Raw genomic sequence first — 17,229 nt, forward strand, 5'->3', positions numbered from 1 at the left:
TTTAAAGGTTGAGCATTCTTTTAATCCGGGACGGAATAACAAAGTCACATGATCAAGTGTGGGGGGTAGAATGTATGACGTCAGCAGCCGAGGACTGTCTGGGTTACTCAACCACAAGCTGGTACATAGACACTATGATTAAAGCAAAATTAGATTTATATTATTTTTTAACTTGAATAATGAATATACAATTCAGACGTTCATCAATATTATTATTGTATTTGTTGTATAAATTGTGGGTAGGTTTGAAACCAATTTTCAGCGAGTCATATTGCAAATAAATACATTTTGTACAATGCATTCTAAATTCGTTTTTACTAGAATTAGTACATACGCACTATTGCTAATGTTAAAAGTAAAACGTATGCTTTTATTAAAATAGGATCTCAAAAATGATAATATGTTCGTTTATATATGAACGGTTTAGGATGCTATAAATCAAATTTGACAAGATTTGCATCGCAAACCTCTTTCATGTGAGTTCGTATGAAGTGCAACAGGTGTGGACACATATTTCATTACCGTTTTTTGTTCTCATGCTTGCACCGGAATACATCATTGCAAAGAAAACCTTCATCTAGAGGCTAGTAATGGCATGATGATATTTTATTACATATATATGAGCAGATCATTTTTCAATTTATATCAACATTGCACATTATTACGATGAATAACATTTCATAATTTTAATTACCAACATAATCAAAAGTACAAAAAATGATACCGTTGAGATTGCATAATGTCAGATATGAATATACTAGTCAACTCTGAACGGGACAGCCCTTCAGTATGTATAACTGTCAGCAACATCTCTAGTTTGGACATTTTGCAGCGCGTAATTCGAGACAACAAATATGTCGCACTAAAACGATTCATCCCAACAGTTTATCTAACATATAGATTGGCACACAATAAAATTCTAACCGGATACGTAAAACAGACTTACACATCCGGGTTATCAAAGTATGCCGTAAAAGAGGGGAAAAATCATCAAACACCGTAATATAAATAGCTTGCAAAATATGTTTGCAATAAGTCAGCCAATATTGCTAGCATGATTTCAGATCAATACTTGCCAAAGGCAGTGTCATTTCAAATTGTGAATGTATTTTTTGAAATACATGTCTAAATTCTCCAGACAAAGTGAACAAACAACACATGTATAGCTACACTACAGAGGAACACATCTTAGGTCATCCTTTTGACTGGTGAGCTTTGCTTTAAGAAGCTTTCTTTGCGGAATTTAATTGTCAATATTTGTGATATTTTATCACCTTTGCATCGTTAGCAATGAATTTACAAAATGTCCAAAGATGCAGAAAAACGCCATCAAAAAGACCGAGTTCCGGGGCGCCATATTGTGGAACTCTTCACTTCCCTGGGGGGCCACGTGAATGCCCCCATTTGTACCCGGCCGGTAGGGGACCGTGGAGGGGGCGGGGTCTACCGGAGACTGGCGGGTTTGAGATTTAATGACACACTTCTCTTTTTCTGAAAGAAAAAAAAACACAAAATGTTTTAATTACTTCTTTGTAACAAAGCGGCGAGTTGAAGTTATATAGGCAGCAAGGACTTCGTTTAAGATCATAGCTGTCAAGTATGGCTACGTAACTGAACGGTATCCTAGCCGCTACGTAGATATTCGTAGCCTAAATATTTTATGCTAAGCATCAAATTTAAGATGGCCACCTTAGTAACCACTTTGTAACAAACATGAAATCTATTTACTTAGTAATAATTTGTTCATCCTTTAAGTTATAATGAATTTTAACATGTATATTTCCGCTTGAAATTGACATGTTATGTCGATGTAATCTTTCGTTAGTTGAATATTTCCAACTTCAAATCTGAGACCTAGCGGCTAACCTAGCGGTCCGTTAAATAGACCTAGAAAATCCTAGATATCTACGAACTAGCGGCTAGGCTACCTGCTACGATCTTGAACGCAGCCCAGCATTCGAGAAAGACGAATAAAAAACAACCACCCACCCGCCCTCAAATCAGACGATACAAATCAGAGTACTTCAATGTCTTTTTGAAATTACTAGACCTTACATGTATATCTAAATATCCAAGTTAAAGTACTAAGATATCAATTGGAACTCATTAGAATATCCCAATCAAAGAACTAAGGTATCATTTTGACAAATAACAAAATCTACTGGATGCATGCACTTTGCAAACACCAATATATCTATTAAAAAAACCCTAGTCAGGAAAATGCCTCTGCTCTGCAGTGTCAGAGGAATTTTAACTTACAAAACAACTAGTAAAACAACAGAGGTTTCTTTTGTGCTTCTTATTTAATTACCCCATATCAATTTTCTGAAAAATAGTAGTGAATACTGTAGCAGTGGTTGAACATTCCAGAAACCTCATTACTGGCCACATTAATCATAAAAGATAATTTAGCTGCTTCTTAATTACAAAAATGAACGAAGAGCAATTACATCAAAAGCAAAGCAAGAGAATGCGTCGTTTCTTGGCTTCTGCTTTTACTAAGTTTAGTTACCAAATTGAACATTCTAAAAACCAATTTTTCTGATGCAACTTATGTTGTCAAAAGATGGCAGAGAAGATTGAGAAAAGTGACAAATATTTGCAACAACATGTGAATTTGAATTTTTTAAAAATCTACGAAAAAATAATGGATTTTCGTTCAGAAGGATACTATATACAGAAAACCCGGCTTTTGCGAATATGATATTAATGAAATATTAAAAGAAATTCCCTATTAATGATTTGTTATTTTGTAGCTACTCTGTAAAATTATTCATAAAAATTGTTGATTAGCAGGTAAACAATTCCACGCCACCACAGAAGGTAATTCATATTCATAACTTTTGAAATTACATCTTTAAAAAAAAAACTGTTTGAAATTTCGGACGATAAAAAGATTAAGATTTTTCTTTTTCTTAATTGCGCTTTCGTCTCAATCTTCTTAAAAAGTTCAAAAGACGAAAATAAAGATATTTAAGTCTACGGGACACTGTCAGACAATTTCGAAAAATTGGTTTTCCGGACGATACACTAGTAACAAACGACTGAATCAGCTTTTTCTTAGAAAAAAAAACAACTTATTTTCGTGAAGAGAACGTACGCCTACAAATTGCGCGTACATAGACACACGAGTGCCGTTGATGTGCTAAAATAGGATTGGCTAAATTTTACAACGTAACAGTTCAAGAGCAATACAGGGACAGACCTAAGTACATGTAATAGCAGTACTTGTATCTTCTTTTTATAAGCATCAATATGAAATAAATTTTGGTACAAATCATAGACTTTCACTACGCAATGGAATTGACTTTCAAATGTTTAACTTTTACATGTTCATGGATATATTAGCAACAACAAATTGATAAAATTAAGGACATTTATGAACCCAGACCGATACTTAATACTGGTATTTTAATTTTTATTGAGTTGAAAAAATGATTCTATAATATCTAAATGTCAAGAAGCATATTAATAGTAACGAAAAACAACAACAAAAACAAAAGATGTTCGTTAAGTTATACAATTTTTAAATGTCTAATTTCGTCCTCTGAGCAAATTTATTGTCTCCAGATTTTTTTGTCATTAAATTAATAAAAACAACAACCACTCGAAGTGCAAACATAAAAGCAAATAGAGGTTAAATCAAAATTTTTCTTTGAAAGTCGTCAATCTTGCTGATATTGGGCACCGTAACCACATGTCTCTTTATTCAGCGCAGTAAAGAAGTGAACAACAGAAGTTTCAAAGAAAAATGAATAACCGAAAAAGAATGAAAAGACTGCCAAAAAGCGACCAGGTTCATAAACATATAGATGAGGCGCTGTCTATTGGTGTTCCTATTACGTAAACGAGTGAAATTAATCATTCTTTGTAAGGCAATAAAATTCAAAAAGAGACAAAGCTACTTCCGGTTTTGTGGTTAAACATGGACCGCATTTCCATACATCTAGGTGAAGTGGTTGTTTACAAGGGAGAGCGCAAAGGGAGTGAGAAACGCGGTGATTTATACCTCTGCTAATAAAACACCGAGCTGATTTTCAATGCAATGCAAATAGATAAATTGATAATTCATTCAGGCTGAGTGAATGAATTTTTTGTTGTTTTTTTTTTGTTTTCTTTTGACATTAACATTAAAGCATTGTTCAGTTTGAAATTGGAAACATTTTTTAGAAATAAAAAATGTTATCAAACAATGCGAAACAAGATGTCACCGATTTATCATTATTATCAAATGTATTCTTTTTATCTTGATATATGTCGATTTGTTACATTGAACTTTGCAATTCAAAGAATTCAATCAACTATAACAATCTGATTCTTACAGATAGTTTTGAATTCTTTGATTAGAAAACTTAAATGATACAATTTTCTAATTCATTTATATAGGACATTCTTTTGTATTTTTATTGAGATCTCATATGCTTACATATCTATTGATTTGTAAATGGAGTATTTTATTTTTGCAATGAAACAATCGTCAACCACTAGTCTTCATTTAAAAGGGGCCTCGACACCCTGTGACTTATACTTTTTGTGACAGTAAGTCCCTGCATAGCTATTTATATTACCACAATTGGGTGTCCGTCCTCTAGCGCAGTGCGTATTGTTTCGTTCTACTGCCCCACAGATTCCAACTTCGAATCTAGCAGGAACTTTTGTTTTTATGAATAGCGATACACCCTCCCCCTTCCCCCCCCCCCCCCCCCCCCCAAAAAAAAATTGAATAGTTTTTCGTCATTTTCACTTCGAATGCATTCTAGAGTTAAATATCATAAGGAGTATAGAAGTTTGGGCTTGCATGAAAATTTTGTTTTTCCAAAGGTATGTAGGACTCTAATAAAGCAACATTTATATTTGTCATTCACCGAGGGTTATATGGTAGCGGTCTGGGCCCTGCTTTAATAGTGACTTTTTGCCGTCCCAAAGTTTATTTTGTCTTAGCAAGCATAGAATTATAATGATATCAGCATGTTTGAATATTGATGTGACTTAAGTTTATTCTGCGCAAATGTCTCACGTACCTATTTTCGGCAATGAGTAAGAGTATGAGACAGTGTGTTCAGCAGATTAATCTCGAATGGAATAAAATTTGGAACAACGCTTGCAAAGAAAGAACGAGCTGGCTTTAAGTATAATATGAATAACAAATAAGATGAAAGTCCACAGAAAATACAATTTACAAAAACAGGGGTTTATACAGCACCTGATCTATACTTGGCTACCTTTATGGCGAACTACTGAATACTTGTATATAAATATATTGGGATTCGAACTTTTAATACGTTAATGATGGTGTAACGCAAATAATATGACATACATATGACATGCAATATGAAATAAAACATTAGTATTTATGCATTATAATTTGGTTTTCAGAAACAATCCACTTTAAATATGAAACAAAACCCTCAAAATCAATAAGTCACATCTTAATGAGTACAAATTTAAAAGTAACCAAATTTAATGTCTGCCGAATCGAAGATCTACGGGAAAATTCATGTTAGCAGTCTCGTAGAGCTAAAATTCTGCAATCACAAATGGTGTTCCTCAACAAACAATTTACCTCTTTGATTCTGCAGATACAATTGTACAACAATCTGCGATGATTTGGGTATTATTATTGTGGTCTACTGATAACATATTAGATATAATTTCTGCAAATTAAGGTACATTGCTTTAGCTTGATATATATTATATATATCGACAGTATCATAATAATCTTAAATAGTTTTTACCCCAAACTAATAAATGGATAATTTCCTTTTGCACAGTCTTTTTAACTTACACAATCATGTATTTAATGAACAGAGTCCCAATTTTAAAACCTACGATTCACTGTTTGAAATTTTAAAAAAAATTACGATATTTTTATAAAAAAGAAACTACAAAATTCTTGATATTACTCATATGTGACCTAAACGACAGCTTAAATTTAGATATCTCGACTTCTCGGTGTTAATTGCACGGTGTTCAAAATACAAAAAATCTGAACAAAACAAACCAATTACCGTGGCCTATCTACGTGACTTGCTTTTACATTTTTTTCTTTTTTGTTGTTGTATTTTTAACATGTTGTGTGTATGTATTTATATGTATATTTTAATGATATTTTTGTCCTCATGTACCATATGTTTGAAATGCTTTTGAGCGAATAAATGAACTGAACGAACTGTGGTTTTGTCCTTCATTGGTCATCCACTAATATACTTTTTAGGATAAGTTCAATGGTCATTTATTTATACACGTATAAATTTTTAGATATAAAGTTCAATTGTCATTTACAAATACACCTTTTAAATAAAGTTCATTGGTTATTTAGATACATACCTTTTAAATAAAGTTCATCAGTTTTTTAATAACATACTTTTTATAATATAGGTTATTGGTCGTTTGGGGATATACTTTTTTAAAATAAAGCTTACAATAGGCCATCCTTAAAAAAAATGTTTATTTGGAATTGTGGCTTGGAGGTTTCATGGCCAAGGAGGGAGGAATGGGATTTTTGAAACTTGAAGTTTAACTAGATAAAACTTTGTAAAAAATAAAAATACTATACTAAATAATGTTCTTTATTTTTTGCTTATAAAAACTTTTATCAGCGGGGGTATTTCAATGAGGCAGGAGACAATTCCAAACAAACAATATTTTATTTTGGCCTTATTGGGCATTCACAACTGTACCTTTGAGATAAAGTTCGGCGTCTGACTGCCTATCATGGTGAACCAGCACCCTGGCAAACATCCCACATTGGGGGGTGGGCATCTTAAAGATGATCGGCTGGGGGAACATGTATTCGTACTCAGGACTCATGGATTTCACCTGAAAGAATTCACGTATAAACAAAAAGGTTAGTAAACCATTGACGTTTTAGGTAAACGAAAAAGCCCACTTTGTGGTCACACGAGATCTGTGCTAATTGATGCAATAATCGCTGATAATTAAAATCAATAGGGTTTTTCTGATACTGCGCTTGCACGTAATTTATCCTTACATAAAATGTTAATAAATTCAGTAACTGCCAAATATGGAAACGAATTTTTCGCACCGTCCTGAATTAAACATTTATTTTAATATAATCAATATAGAAAAAGACAAAGGAATTGTACGTCTGATTAACATAAATAGCTGCATATTTATTTCTGCTAGGAATGAGTTCTGGTTTCTTTTCCTTTATTATCATATGAATTTTTTTTGAAGGCTGAGATTTACACTTAACGCAGAATGCATTTGTAAAACTAGAATGTTCTGCCTTTGAAAATGTTACTTCACTAAATCAAAATGTTAAACAACTGCGTCTTTCAATAATTGACAGTCATAAATTTTGAGCAACAAATATCAATTTGTTTATATATGACAGTTAAAAGTGTTTGAAATTAACATTACTAATTTACACAACTTTTGGTAGTTCACGTTGCCTTTGCCTCAGCGTTTCGAAGTGTTGTATTACATGGAATGTTTTAGCCATGTTATGTTCTTCTATTTCAAAAGTCTGAAGTAAATGGTGGCTTGAAGCCGATTTAAGATGGCTCACTGTTCCTAAATAATTTCTCAAATCAGCAGAAAAACAATTTGATTATGAAAGATAGCATGATGCAAAAAAAGTTAACAAAACAAACAAGTGAAAAAATACGCAATTTGGGAGGAAGATGTGATTTTCGAAATTTAATTCAGTAAATATGAACAAAAGCCCAAGGCGGATTTGAATTCGGGATCTGCGGCTTACAAGCCCGATACTTCAACCACTGAGCTATGGTAATATCCGATCAAATCGATCAATACAAACAATTTCACAAAACATTTTGATCATCGCTGTGTCTTATAAAGAATACCCTTGATGTAGTGAACAACCTTAACAATTTACATACAACGTAAAATAGAAATTGATTGTTAATGCAGCGCATGCTCTTCTCTGGTCTTTATTGAGTAAAAAGACATATAGAAACAGACGATCCTTTGTTTCAATGGCCAAGGGTCAAGTATAATAAAGGTCGTCAGCTTAAGGTGTTGGGTGCGGAATGTCATTTTTTTTTAAATTTCAAAGTCACAAGTTTAAAAAAATTCATTTCGTATCAGTAAAAAAACAAATGAAAACCTAAAAACAAAAACACCCCTTGAACCAAAAATTAAAACCATTTCAAAAACAAATTAAAAGATTAAAAAAAAGTAAACTAAAATTCAACTACATAGTGCATTGTGTTGGAGCCTCCAGTGCACGCATGTCGTGTATTTTGAACTATAATTAGCAAATAAAAAAACCCTATGAATTTTGAAAAACAAATCTTCTAAGAGTCATTTTCTTGTTTGTATAACCCAACATGACATATGCTGTTTGTAAAAATAGGTTAATTTCAAGCCTATTTATTTTGACCCTAGTTATCGGATATCGATATAAAATTAGTATACCGGTTTTCCCGATGGTAAGATACTTGACTGTGGCAAAATATGTTTTGCCTCGTGATATGTCATCGAGACTTTAGGGGAAATATATACAGTAATAGATAAAGGAACGGTGGCGGGGGGGGGGGGGCAATCTTATTAAAATCAGACCTTTGATCCGCTCACGAAGGTCGCTACACATGACTAGTGTAGGATCTTCGTGAGCTGATCAAAGGATCTAATTTTAATCAGATTGTGGGGTTGGCTGGTGATGGTTTCTAATGAATATCTTGCATAAGAAGAGACACAACTCTACGATTTGAAATAGGCTTCATCTTGGCAAAAAATACCAGTGAACGGCACCAGCTACAACAATGTTGCAAATAGTCGCAGTAGCACCATAGCCATTTTATACACGGTACACCTACCCAGCAATTGTATTCCTCCTCGCCATCTTTGGATTTTGTGATTAGGTAGGTCTCGTCCATGGAACTTTCGTCGGATATGTATTGTAAGCATTGGTATTCTGTGGAACAGTAGCAACAAGTTCTTGGTACAACGAATACAACAAATTTCTTAATAAGTATGATTAATATTTACAAGGTCTTTCTATAAATATTTTTTGGGAAAAAAAATCAATCTCTCCGGTACTATTATTTTAAACACAAACTATAAAAATAAAGTTTAAAATTTACATAACTTTGATATATTTTCCAAAAATAATTCTACGACGATAAGGTTTTATCGTAAATCAACAAAGCGGAATAACTTTGTATAGAACCATTTTACAATAAAACAATGAACTTTGGGGAGTTTGTGTCAAAAGTCTACTTGTACCTTCGAATTATCTATTTAAAAAATAGACATCAAACAATTTCAATATTACAACACTGTACTGTTACAGATATATAATAAACTAACCCGACCCCCCCCCCCCCCCAAAAAAAAAACCCTATAATCCTCCACTGCTGATGTAGCGCTTCTAGGCATTTCTTACGTTTGACCCCGGTTATGCCAAGGCAGTCTTTGCCGCGGAGTGTGAGGGTAGCCACTGTGTTACAGGTGTCTGGGTCCTTGTCAGAGATCATCCCCAGGCACTGCTGGCCCCCGTAGGTCCCGTTAAACTTGAACTGACCCTCAAACCCACAGTACGTTTCTAACAGATACCCTTCATCATCATCTGTTAGATTAAAAAAAAATCAAAACCGTAAATCATTATTTTTTTTTCTTTTACCCTGTATGTGTTGCTATAAATAGTATAAATTTTCCTTTTCTGAATAACGGAATGCTTTAGCACAAGCTACTAGATATATAGTACTTGTATAGCTAATTTTCACTCGAATTCTAGCCATTTCTGGACAATTGTATAGTCGGATCTTCCTATATGTGTAAAAATACGAGAAGCATTCGTCGCTCATAAGGTTTAAAAATCGGTTATTAGATTTATTACTACACATACCATCGAGCCTACGTTTCAGTAAACTATACCAAGAAAATACATTTCATCTTGAGATTACAGCATTCTTTCATGGAAACATTACATGAGACATACGCTATTTTAATATATGTCACAATAATATAAAATAACCCCCGTAAAGATGGATGTCTGGTAAACATTCCCAATTAATGGATTAAAAAGAGGATAGGAATCATTATCACTGCGAGAGATCAAAGGCATACGGTGAAGTCAACATTTGCATAGAGGTAATATAACATCTATAAGTATTATGTAATGGATAAGTATGGAATCCGGTTAGGGCCATGTAGTTCACTATCGCGCCATCGAGAGCGATGACGTGATAAAGCGATGATGCAATGACGATGAAGCGATGGTGCGATGACGCGACACTGCGATGGCGATGATGCGGTGGCACGATGAAGCGATAGCGATTTAGCCTCGATGGTGCGATACTGAATTATATGGCCTTATACGGATTCCAAAAGTAAGTCTTTTCATCAAATGATCCCTGTTGGTGTTTAAATATCCTTGTATTACCTCTACGTACTCCAATAAACAATAAAAAAGATCCATACGGGTAAGAAGTTACGTACACTCCACGCTACCTTCAAAACACAGAACCACCAAAGAAAGTAATTATAAGTACTAGTATATTTGTTTGAATAAATTCACATCGGATTTTCTCTTTGTGGAAAGTATAAAGACATGTTTTCCTCCGTAGGCAGTTCTATATTACTATAAAATTGACGTACATATGAGGGTTTTCTTGGCACTGCTCCGGTATGTGTCCATAACGGGATACCCATCATCCTGAAACTGGCAGAGAGTTTCAAATGGCTGGTTTTCTCGAACGCTCGGTCCTGAACACAAACAAAAAGAACTGATTGTCATAAACCATCATATAAGTTATCATATAGTGATGAAAATTAACATTTTTTTTAAATCAAAAATGTATCGAACAGATTAAATGTGTACTTCATGTATTTTCATGAAATGGTCTTTGTTTGAAGAAAAAAATGAAACAACATGCACACATTTTTTTTGTAAATAAGGTGAGCTCAAAAATTGGTAAATCGTGGTATTTTTTAAGCCTAGCGTTTTGATTAGGATAATAAAAAAAGTAATATGTATTAAGTAAAAAAAATCCTTAGTACATGTATCTTTTAAAGGAGCAAGACATGCCTATTGTGTAACTGTAAACATATGTTAAGCAATAACATGTGTCATGACCTTTTATAAAAAATGTTCCATATTATTGTTGTCTGACATTCACAACTGAACTTAAAATTGTTCAGCAATAACATGAGTCATAACTTTTTATAAAAATTCCTATCATGTTGTTGTCTGACAAGAAAGCTCAATTTAATAGTTTAAATACGGCATCGGATTCATGAGTTCCGCTCTGGAATATATTCTCTAAAGCATTAATTTCCAAACATTGTAAAATAAAAAAAAATACCAAAACAGGGGTTATATACATTTATTACCCGGTATGTATGTAATATTATTTTTATATATATCTAAATTTGAAATATTCCATCTTCCATTTAGGCTTTCAAAGTCAAACCAACTGTATTTTCCCCAATTTGTCATACGTTTGGGTTTTACTTACCTATTCTGTATCGAATGATATTGTTGCCAAGCCTTTCTAATTCTATGCAAGAATATCGTTTCGAACTGAAAATTGAAATACCTTTTGCATAAACACATCCTGTAAACTCACAGGCACCTAACGTTATAAATTTTGGTCATGATGAAAATAAATACTTTATTCGGTATATATATGGTATTAATTTTATTTTTATTATGACAAAAATTTATAACGTCAGGTACCAGGCACCTGACGTAATAATTTTTTGTCATGATAAAAATTAATACCCTATCAGGTATAGGGTATTTATTTTCATTATGACAAAAATTTATAACGTCCGGTATCTGTGTGTAAACTATGAAAAACATGTACATGTATTAATAATTTCAATAGATATGAGACAAACAAACAAGGTCTACGTGTACAGAAGTGTGTAAGTTTTCTGTTCATATTTTCTATTAAAGATATAGAGGTCTGCAATTAGGTATGGAGGTGGCCAAAGATTAACAGAAATTAACTAAGATTCCATGAAGAAGAAAAATAATCATAGATTTATAAGACAAAAGAAATCTTCTCGTCAATTATGATGGTGTTTACTGTTTACTTTATGATTGTGAATGCCATGACGGATCATAAATGATTTATATTCTGCAAGCAGATATTCTTTTAAGGGTACAGAACTCTGAGCAGAGGTTCCAGATCGAAAGCTCCGCTTTCAAAGGTCGATATGAAGGAAAAACCTGTGTTCTATGTTGTAAACAAATACAATAGTCGTTAAAAATAACAGTTTTTTTTATGTTCCAAACCACCTGTTGTTTTATTGAACAAACATGTGAGAGGAAGGTAAATGATTGAGGATGGCAAAAAAGGAATATCAAGGTTAAAATTAACGGATAGCTGTTAGTGTTCCCCCCCTCTCTCTCTCTCTCTCTCTCTCTCTCTCTCTCTCTCTCTCTCTTACACGTACCATCCATTATTGTGAGCTGTCGTCACTGTGTATTGATGCACGTCTGGTGTCGTCTGGTAACACTCGAACGCACCCATCTCAGAAAAGACTACATGGGACGAATTAATCGTAACTCTCTCAAAGCGATCTCGGTCTATAAGTTTCCATCTAGCATTCAATTTAGATTCAAACGAACAAGTCTTCCGTACTGCTGCACTATTGTCTGCAAAAATAGTCATATGTTACATTTTTTGCCACACTAAACTGTTTTTGTGTTGATTGGTCACATATAAATATTTTGACTAACAACTAATTATGAAGGAGGCTCAACAAATGATATAAATAAATGTTACAAATAATTTTAGCCATAAACTATAATATCACTGATTTAGTAAAGAAAAAAATCCAGGTTTTATTTTAATTTTAGTTTTAAGTTTTGTTTTCTTATATCTTAATACAGGGTTCTTAATTCATCTCAAGAAATAAATAAAGTCTAAAAATGAGCATGAATGCTACACCAGTGAATGAATCAAAGTACTAATTGTACTGAAAGTGTGTTGAGCATGTTCATAGTTATAAATTTAACAACAAAATCCGTTATGGCATAAATGTACACCAAGCCCTTTAATGGGGTGTACCTCCCTTGGTGTGCTTACCACATTCTCCACAGGTCTTAAGGCAGTGTTCATAAAATCCATTCTGGGAATTTTCACATATTCCGGAATCCTTCAGTTTACTGCATTCTTCTTCGTTGTCATCTTCACAAATTGCATTATCTATACAAGGAGTACAAGAATATTATTTTAAAAAAATAAAGAATGAGAATTCAAAACTTGTATAAAATTTTTGTCAATGAATAAATGATTTTTATTTTTTTTACATCATGATACTCTGAATGTAAGATCAAATAGCTCTTTATTATCAAAAATTAGTATCTAGATTCCGTGAGGAGCATGTATAAAAAACATTGAATGGTTTCCGAGATGTATTATACTTTTCGAAACGGATCCTGAATTATTACTTGCTTTTTCGTCGTCATATAATAATTTTCTTTTTTGGTGTACAATGCCCCAATATCTACATTTCTTTTTTATCCCAATTTTATATTGTTTATCATTGTAATTGTTTAAAAGTCTCAAATCATTTATTCTTTTATAACAAAATATTATACAAGGGATTTGTTCACTAATTCAATTATAACAAATTATATAAAGTCTCAAAATAATTTGGAATTAATGCACAGAGTGCCACAAAATCTGCATCACTAAACAAAGCCTACTTTTTCTTCTTATCTTCAGCTTGAAGTAGTTGATTCCGGCAGGTGGCCTTCCATCCCATTCAGTTGGACATATAACACTGACGTAAAGGAAAGCTTCAAAATCAGTGCCAAAAACAGTGGGAAAACGCTGAAAAAGAAAATATTTTCGCCATCAAAAGGTGAAATAGCAAAAACCAGTTCAAAACGCTGAAAAAAGGAAATATTCCAACCATCAAAAGGTGGAATAGGAAAAAAAATTGAGATAAAACGCTGAAAAAGGAATTACTTTAATTATCAAAAAATGGAATAGCAAAGTTTATTCCAAATTTATTGATCCAGATTATATACAGTGTATAATTGTAATAAGTTGCTATTAGATTCGCCTCAACTGCCTATGTTACAAAATATTTACTAGAAACATTTTTTTAATCAGATTGAAACTATCTAACTTTGATTCCTTACAAGACAAAACTGGGGTTCGTTGTGGTAATTAGACTCTGTCTTGGCAGACACGATCATGTACGTATACGGCCCATCCTGCCATCCGGCCCAGCAGTACAGAGGCGTAACTAAAACGTGCAATGTTAAACAATTAATAATAAAGAAACCATCCAATTCTACACACAAGTTGATGCTTTTTTTTATTGTTGTCTACTTATTCTTATACAAATATCTGGGTTTTTTTACTTCTTAAATGCGTGTAAGTGATTCATTGTGCTGACTAGTACTAAATACCCACTATGACTGGTGTTGGAGAACGGATTACATGAGCTCTTGGTAGGGGGGATAAAACTGATACCCTCACCCTTGCTGCACTCTACTTCTAGGGAGGAATTCCTCCATTCATTCTCACAGGTATCCTGGAAATTAAAAGATCTCATAAACACGAGGATTTAAAGTATTACTGATTTCCCTTATTAGGTCACTTATGTCACTAGGGTGACCTAATTGATATCTGTTTTTGTCCGTCGTCGTTCGTCGTTTGTTGTACGCCGGTCGTAAACTTTTGAACATTTTTAGCTTCTTCTTTGGAACCACTGAACCAATTTCAACCAAACTTGGCATATAGTATCTATTGGTAAAGGGGAGTAAAATTGTGAAATTGATGTAAAATATGTGAACTTTAGAAAATCATTTTGAAATTCTTAATTGTTCAAAACGCCATAGCAACGGCTATTTGGTTTGCTAAGCTGCAGCTTCAACTAATATTATATAAAATTTGTGAACATGTTTGGTCATTCCAATCAATTTATTTTGAAGCATCTTGTTACAGGTATGGGTTAAAATTTTTAAAATATGCAGATTTTTGTGATTTTAGTTGTTGTTACCACAGCAACAGATTTCAGTTTATGTATACATTATTATTATCTTTGCCAAAATAAAAACAATAGGTCAATTTTTTTTCATAAAAACTTTTTATGTCTGAGTTAAAGGAAAAAATGTTATTTTCAGAGTGTTGTTTAGCTACCATGGTAAGAATTTTTTTAACTATTCATCTGCCCATGAATAATTTTCATTTCTCCATAAATACGGCTTAAAACGTCTATTTTACAATCGTTCACCTCTATAACCATGACAGCCGGTCCCCATAGCAACCGTTTAAGGTTGTCTTGCATCTTTTTTTTTTTTTTTTTTTTTTTACTAAAGGGTATCAAAATTCAAAATATGAAGAAAATCGGTGACTATGCGTGGCCACCAAACTTTGATATTTACAGAGAATTTATCTTTTACTTTAAAATAATAACCAAATCAAGTTTATATAATATATTTTTCATATTATTACTCAAGATATTGCAGGCTTACCACATCTTACTGACGCAATTAATTATCACGGTAAACTGTAAATTAAAACAAATAGACTTTATTTTTACTAAAGGGTATCAAAATCATCTTACTGACGCAATTAATTATCACGGTAAATTGTAAATTAAAACAAATAGACTTTAATAAAATGAACCATATTTATTTTATTTAGTTTGATGGAAGCATCTGAGTAAGATTATTACATAAAACACACAATGAGGATAATCAAGGTTTAATTAATGATGCAAGTAATCTATATATTCAATTAATTTTGTAAAGCAAAAGGCTCGTGGTTTACAAATTAACCATCAGATCTACCTAAAAGTTTAGGATATGATGTGTTGACCTATTCATTCTCATTAAACAAATCCGTAAATTTAAACTTTCAAATTTGGGTTTTCTTCCCAGATTCTTATATAGAGCTCTTCTTGTAAAGGAGATCAATACAGTCTAAAAATGGCCATCGACCATCGGGCCCTCTTAAAACAAGTAGACTTTTTCTTCATGACAGAATGAAGAAATAGCTTACTTTGTCTCTCCTTGAATGAAATATTGCATTTATAGCATCAGTTTATCAATTGGTTATTGCAAGACTATATAAATGAGTAAGTTGGCCTATAACTGTATCCCAGTAAAAAATAGTCGCCAAACATTAAGTTGAATTTGATTGACAATACTCTAATTTTACATACATAAGGTAGGTCGCGATATTCTTTTTTAACTTACAGTAGAATAAGAAATTCTGAATACTGCAAAGAATGTTCTTACACTATAAAACGTGTTGATTATTATATTAATACAAAACAAGAGCAAAAATGCATAATGCATTTTTTAAGCGTTTATTTTAAACACTTTAGTAAAATGTAAATGTGTCTTATACCCACCTTCATGGTAAGGCCACTGATAACTCGGAGGGAAAACCCGCCAGAAATAGGGCAGATATAGGGAGACGGTTCCCACGTGGCTACAATAATAGAAAGACGTGTTCGCATTGAATTCAAATACATGTATATGTGGTTGATGTCAAGGCAGATAAAAAAAAAGTTTATCAATTGAAACAGAAGGCGGTTTTGCAAAACTTGTTTGCACGTCCCCTTTTTAAGACAAAGTTCCTACTTTTTAGATGTTACAAAAAGAAGGTAAAGTTTCTTAATCAAGTTCCTTTTCCCATAGCGTTTGACTTTAAAGTTCACGTATTTTTCATTTCATTCGTATCTACTAGTATTACCAAGCCACGGCCATGCGTCGTTTTCCATTTTGACGTCATTGCACAATTCGGGAACATTTCTATCTCGAAGAGGCCCTGAAACAGAAAGCGTATGGAACACTTTATAAAGCTGAGGAAAATATACTCCATTGGTTTTATCTTTCGTCACACAACTGTTCAATATTTGAAATAAGAAACAATTTAATGCTGGGGAGCCCCATGTTAACCACTTCCATTGTCTTATACATGTACATTGTCTAATAAAAGCAACCATTAAAATCTATAGGCCTATAGGCAAGAGAATCGTTGATGCTCAATTTGGGGAAAATTACAATGTGAAGATATTGATGTTTAGAACTTTAAACTGTGAATATAAGGGTTATAATAAAATAAACTTGAAAATATCACATCAAAAATTCAGTTAATCAGGAACAGTTGCAATAATTTGAAAATTTTAATTAGATATGTGCTATATAAAAGTTTTTTGTTTTCTTTTGGGATATGTAGCACTGCATGGAAATGTAACCATGCACATGTAGTGTGGGCAACAGAGCTTCTTTTATAAAAGTTAAAAGTAAGTGAAACAAAG

General features: G+C 32.8%; 1 protein-coding gene across 3 annotated transcripts in view; it reads right to left on the reverse strand.

The window, feature by feature from the left end:
- Positions 1-17,229, reverse strand: part of LOC128156242 (uncharacterized) — a 29,107-nt gene continuing 11,878 nt past the window's right edge. For all 3 annotated transcript variants that reach the window (XM_052818301.1, XM_052818299.1, XM_052818300.1), the window contains exons 5-17: positions 16,662-16,736; positions 16,318-16,397; positions 14,370-14,490; positions 14,093-14,199; positions 13,652-13,778; positions 13,029-13,148; positions 12,394-12,595; positions 11,448-11,512; positions 10,588-10,695; positions 9,374-9,556; positions 8,805-8,902; positions 6,681-6,819; positions 1-1,491 (exon numbers count right to left, since the gene is read on the reverse strand). In XM_052818301.1, the coding sequence (XP_052674261.1) occupies positions 1,271-1,491; positions 6,681-6,819; positions 8,805-8,902; positions 9,374-9,556; positions 10,588-10,695; positions 11,448-11,512; positions 12,394-12,595; positions 13,029-13,148; positions 13,652-13,778; positions 14,093-14,199; positions 14,370-14,490; positions 16,318-16,397; positions 16,662-16,736 (1,646 nt within the window). In that variant the 3' untranslated portion in view covers positions 1-1,270. The remainder of the gene's footprint in view (positions 1,492-6,680; positions 6,820-8,804; positions 8,903-9,373; positions 9,557-10,587; positions 10,696-11,447; positions 11,513-12,393; positions 12,596-13,028; positions 13,149-13,651; positions 13,779-14,092; positions 14,200-14,369; positions 14,491-16,317; positions 16,398-16,661; positions 16,737-17,229) is intronic.

Source organism: Crassostrea angulata, chromosome 7 (genome assembly GCF_025612915.1).
Source record: "Crassostrea angulata isolate pt1a10 chromosome 7, ASM2561291v2, whole genome shotgun sequence".
NCBI classification, from domain to species: domain Eukaryota; kingdom Metazoa; phylum Mollusca; class Bivalvia; order Ostreida; family Ostreidae; genus Magallana; species Magallana angulata.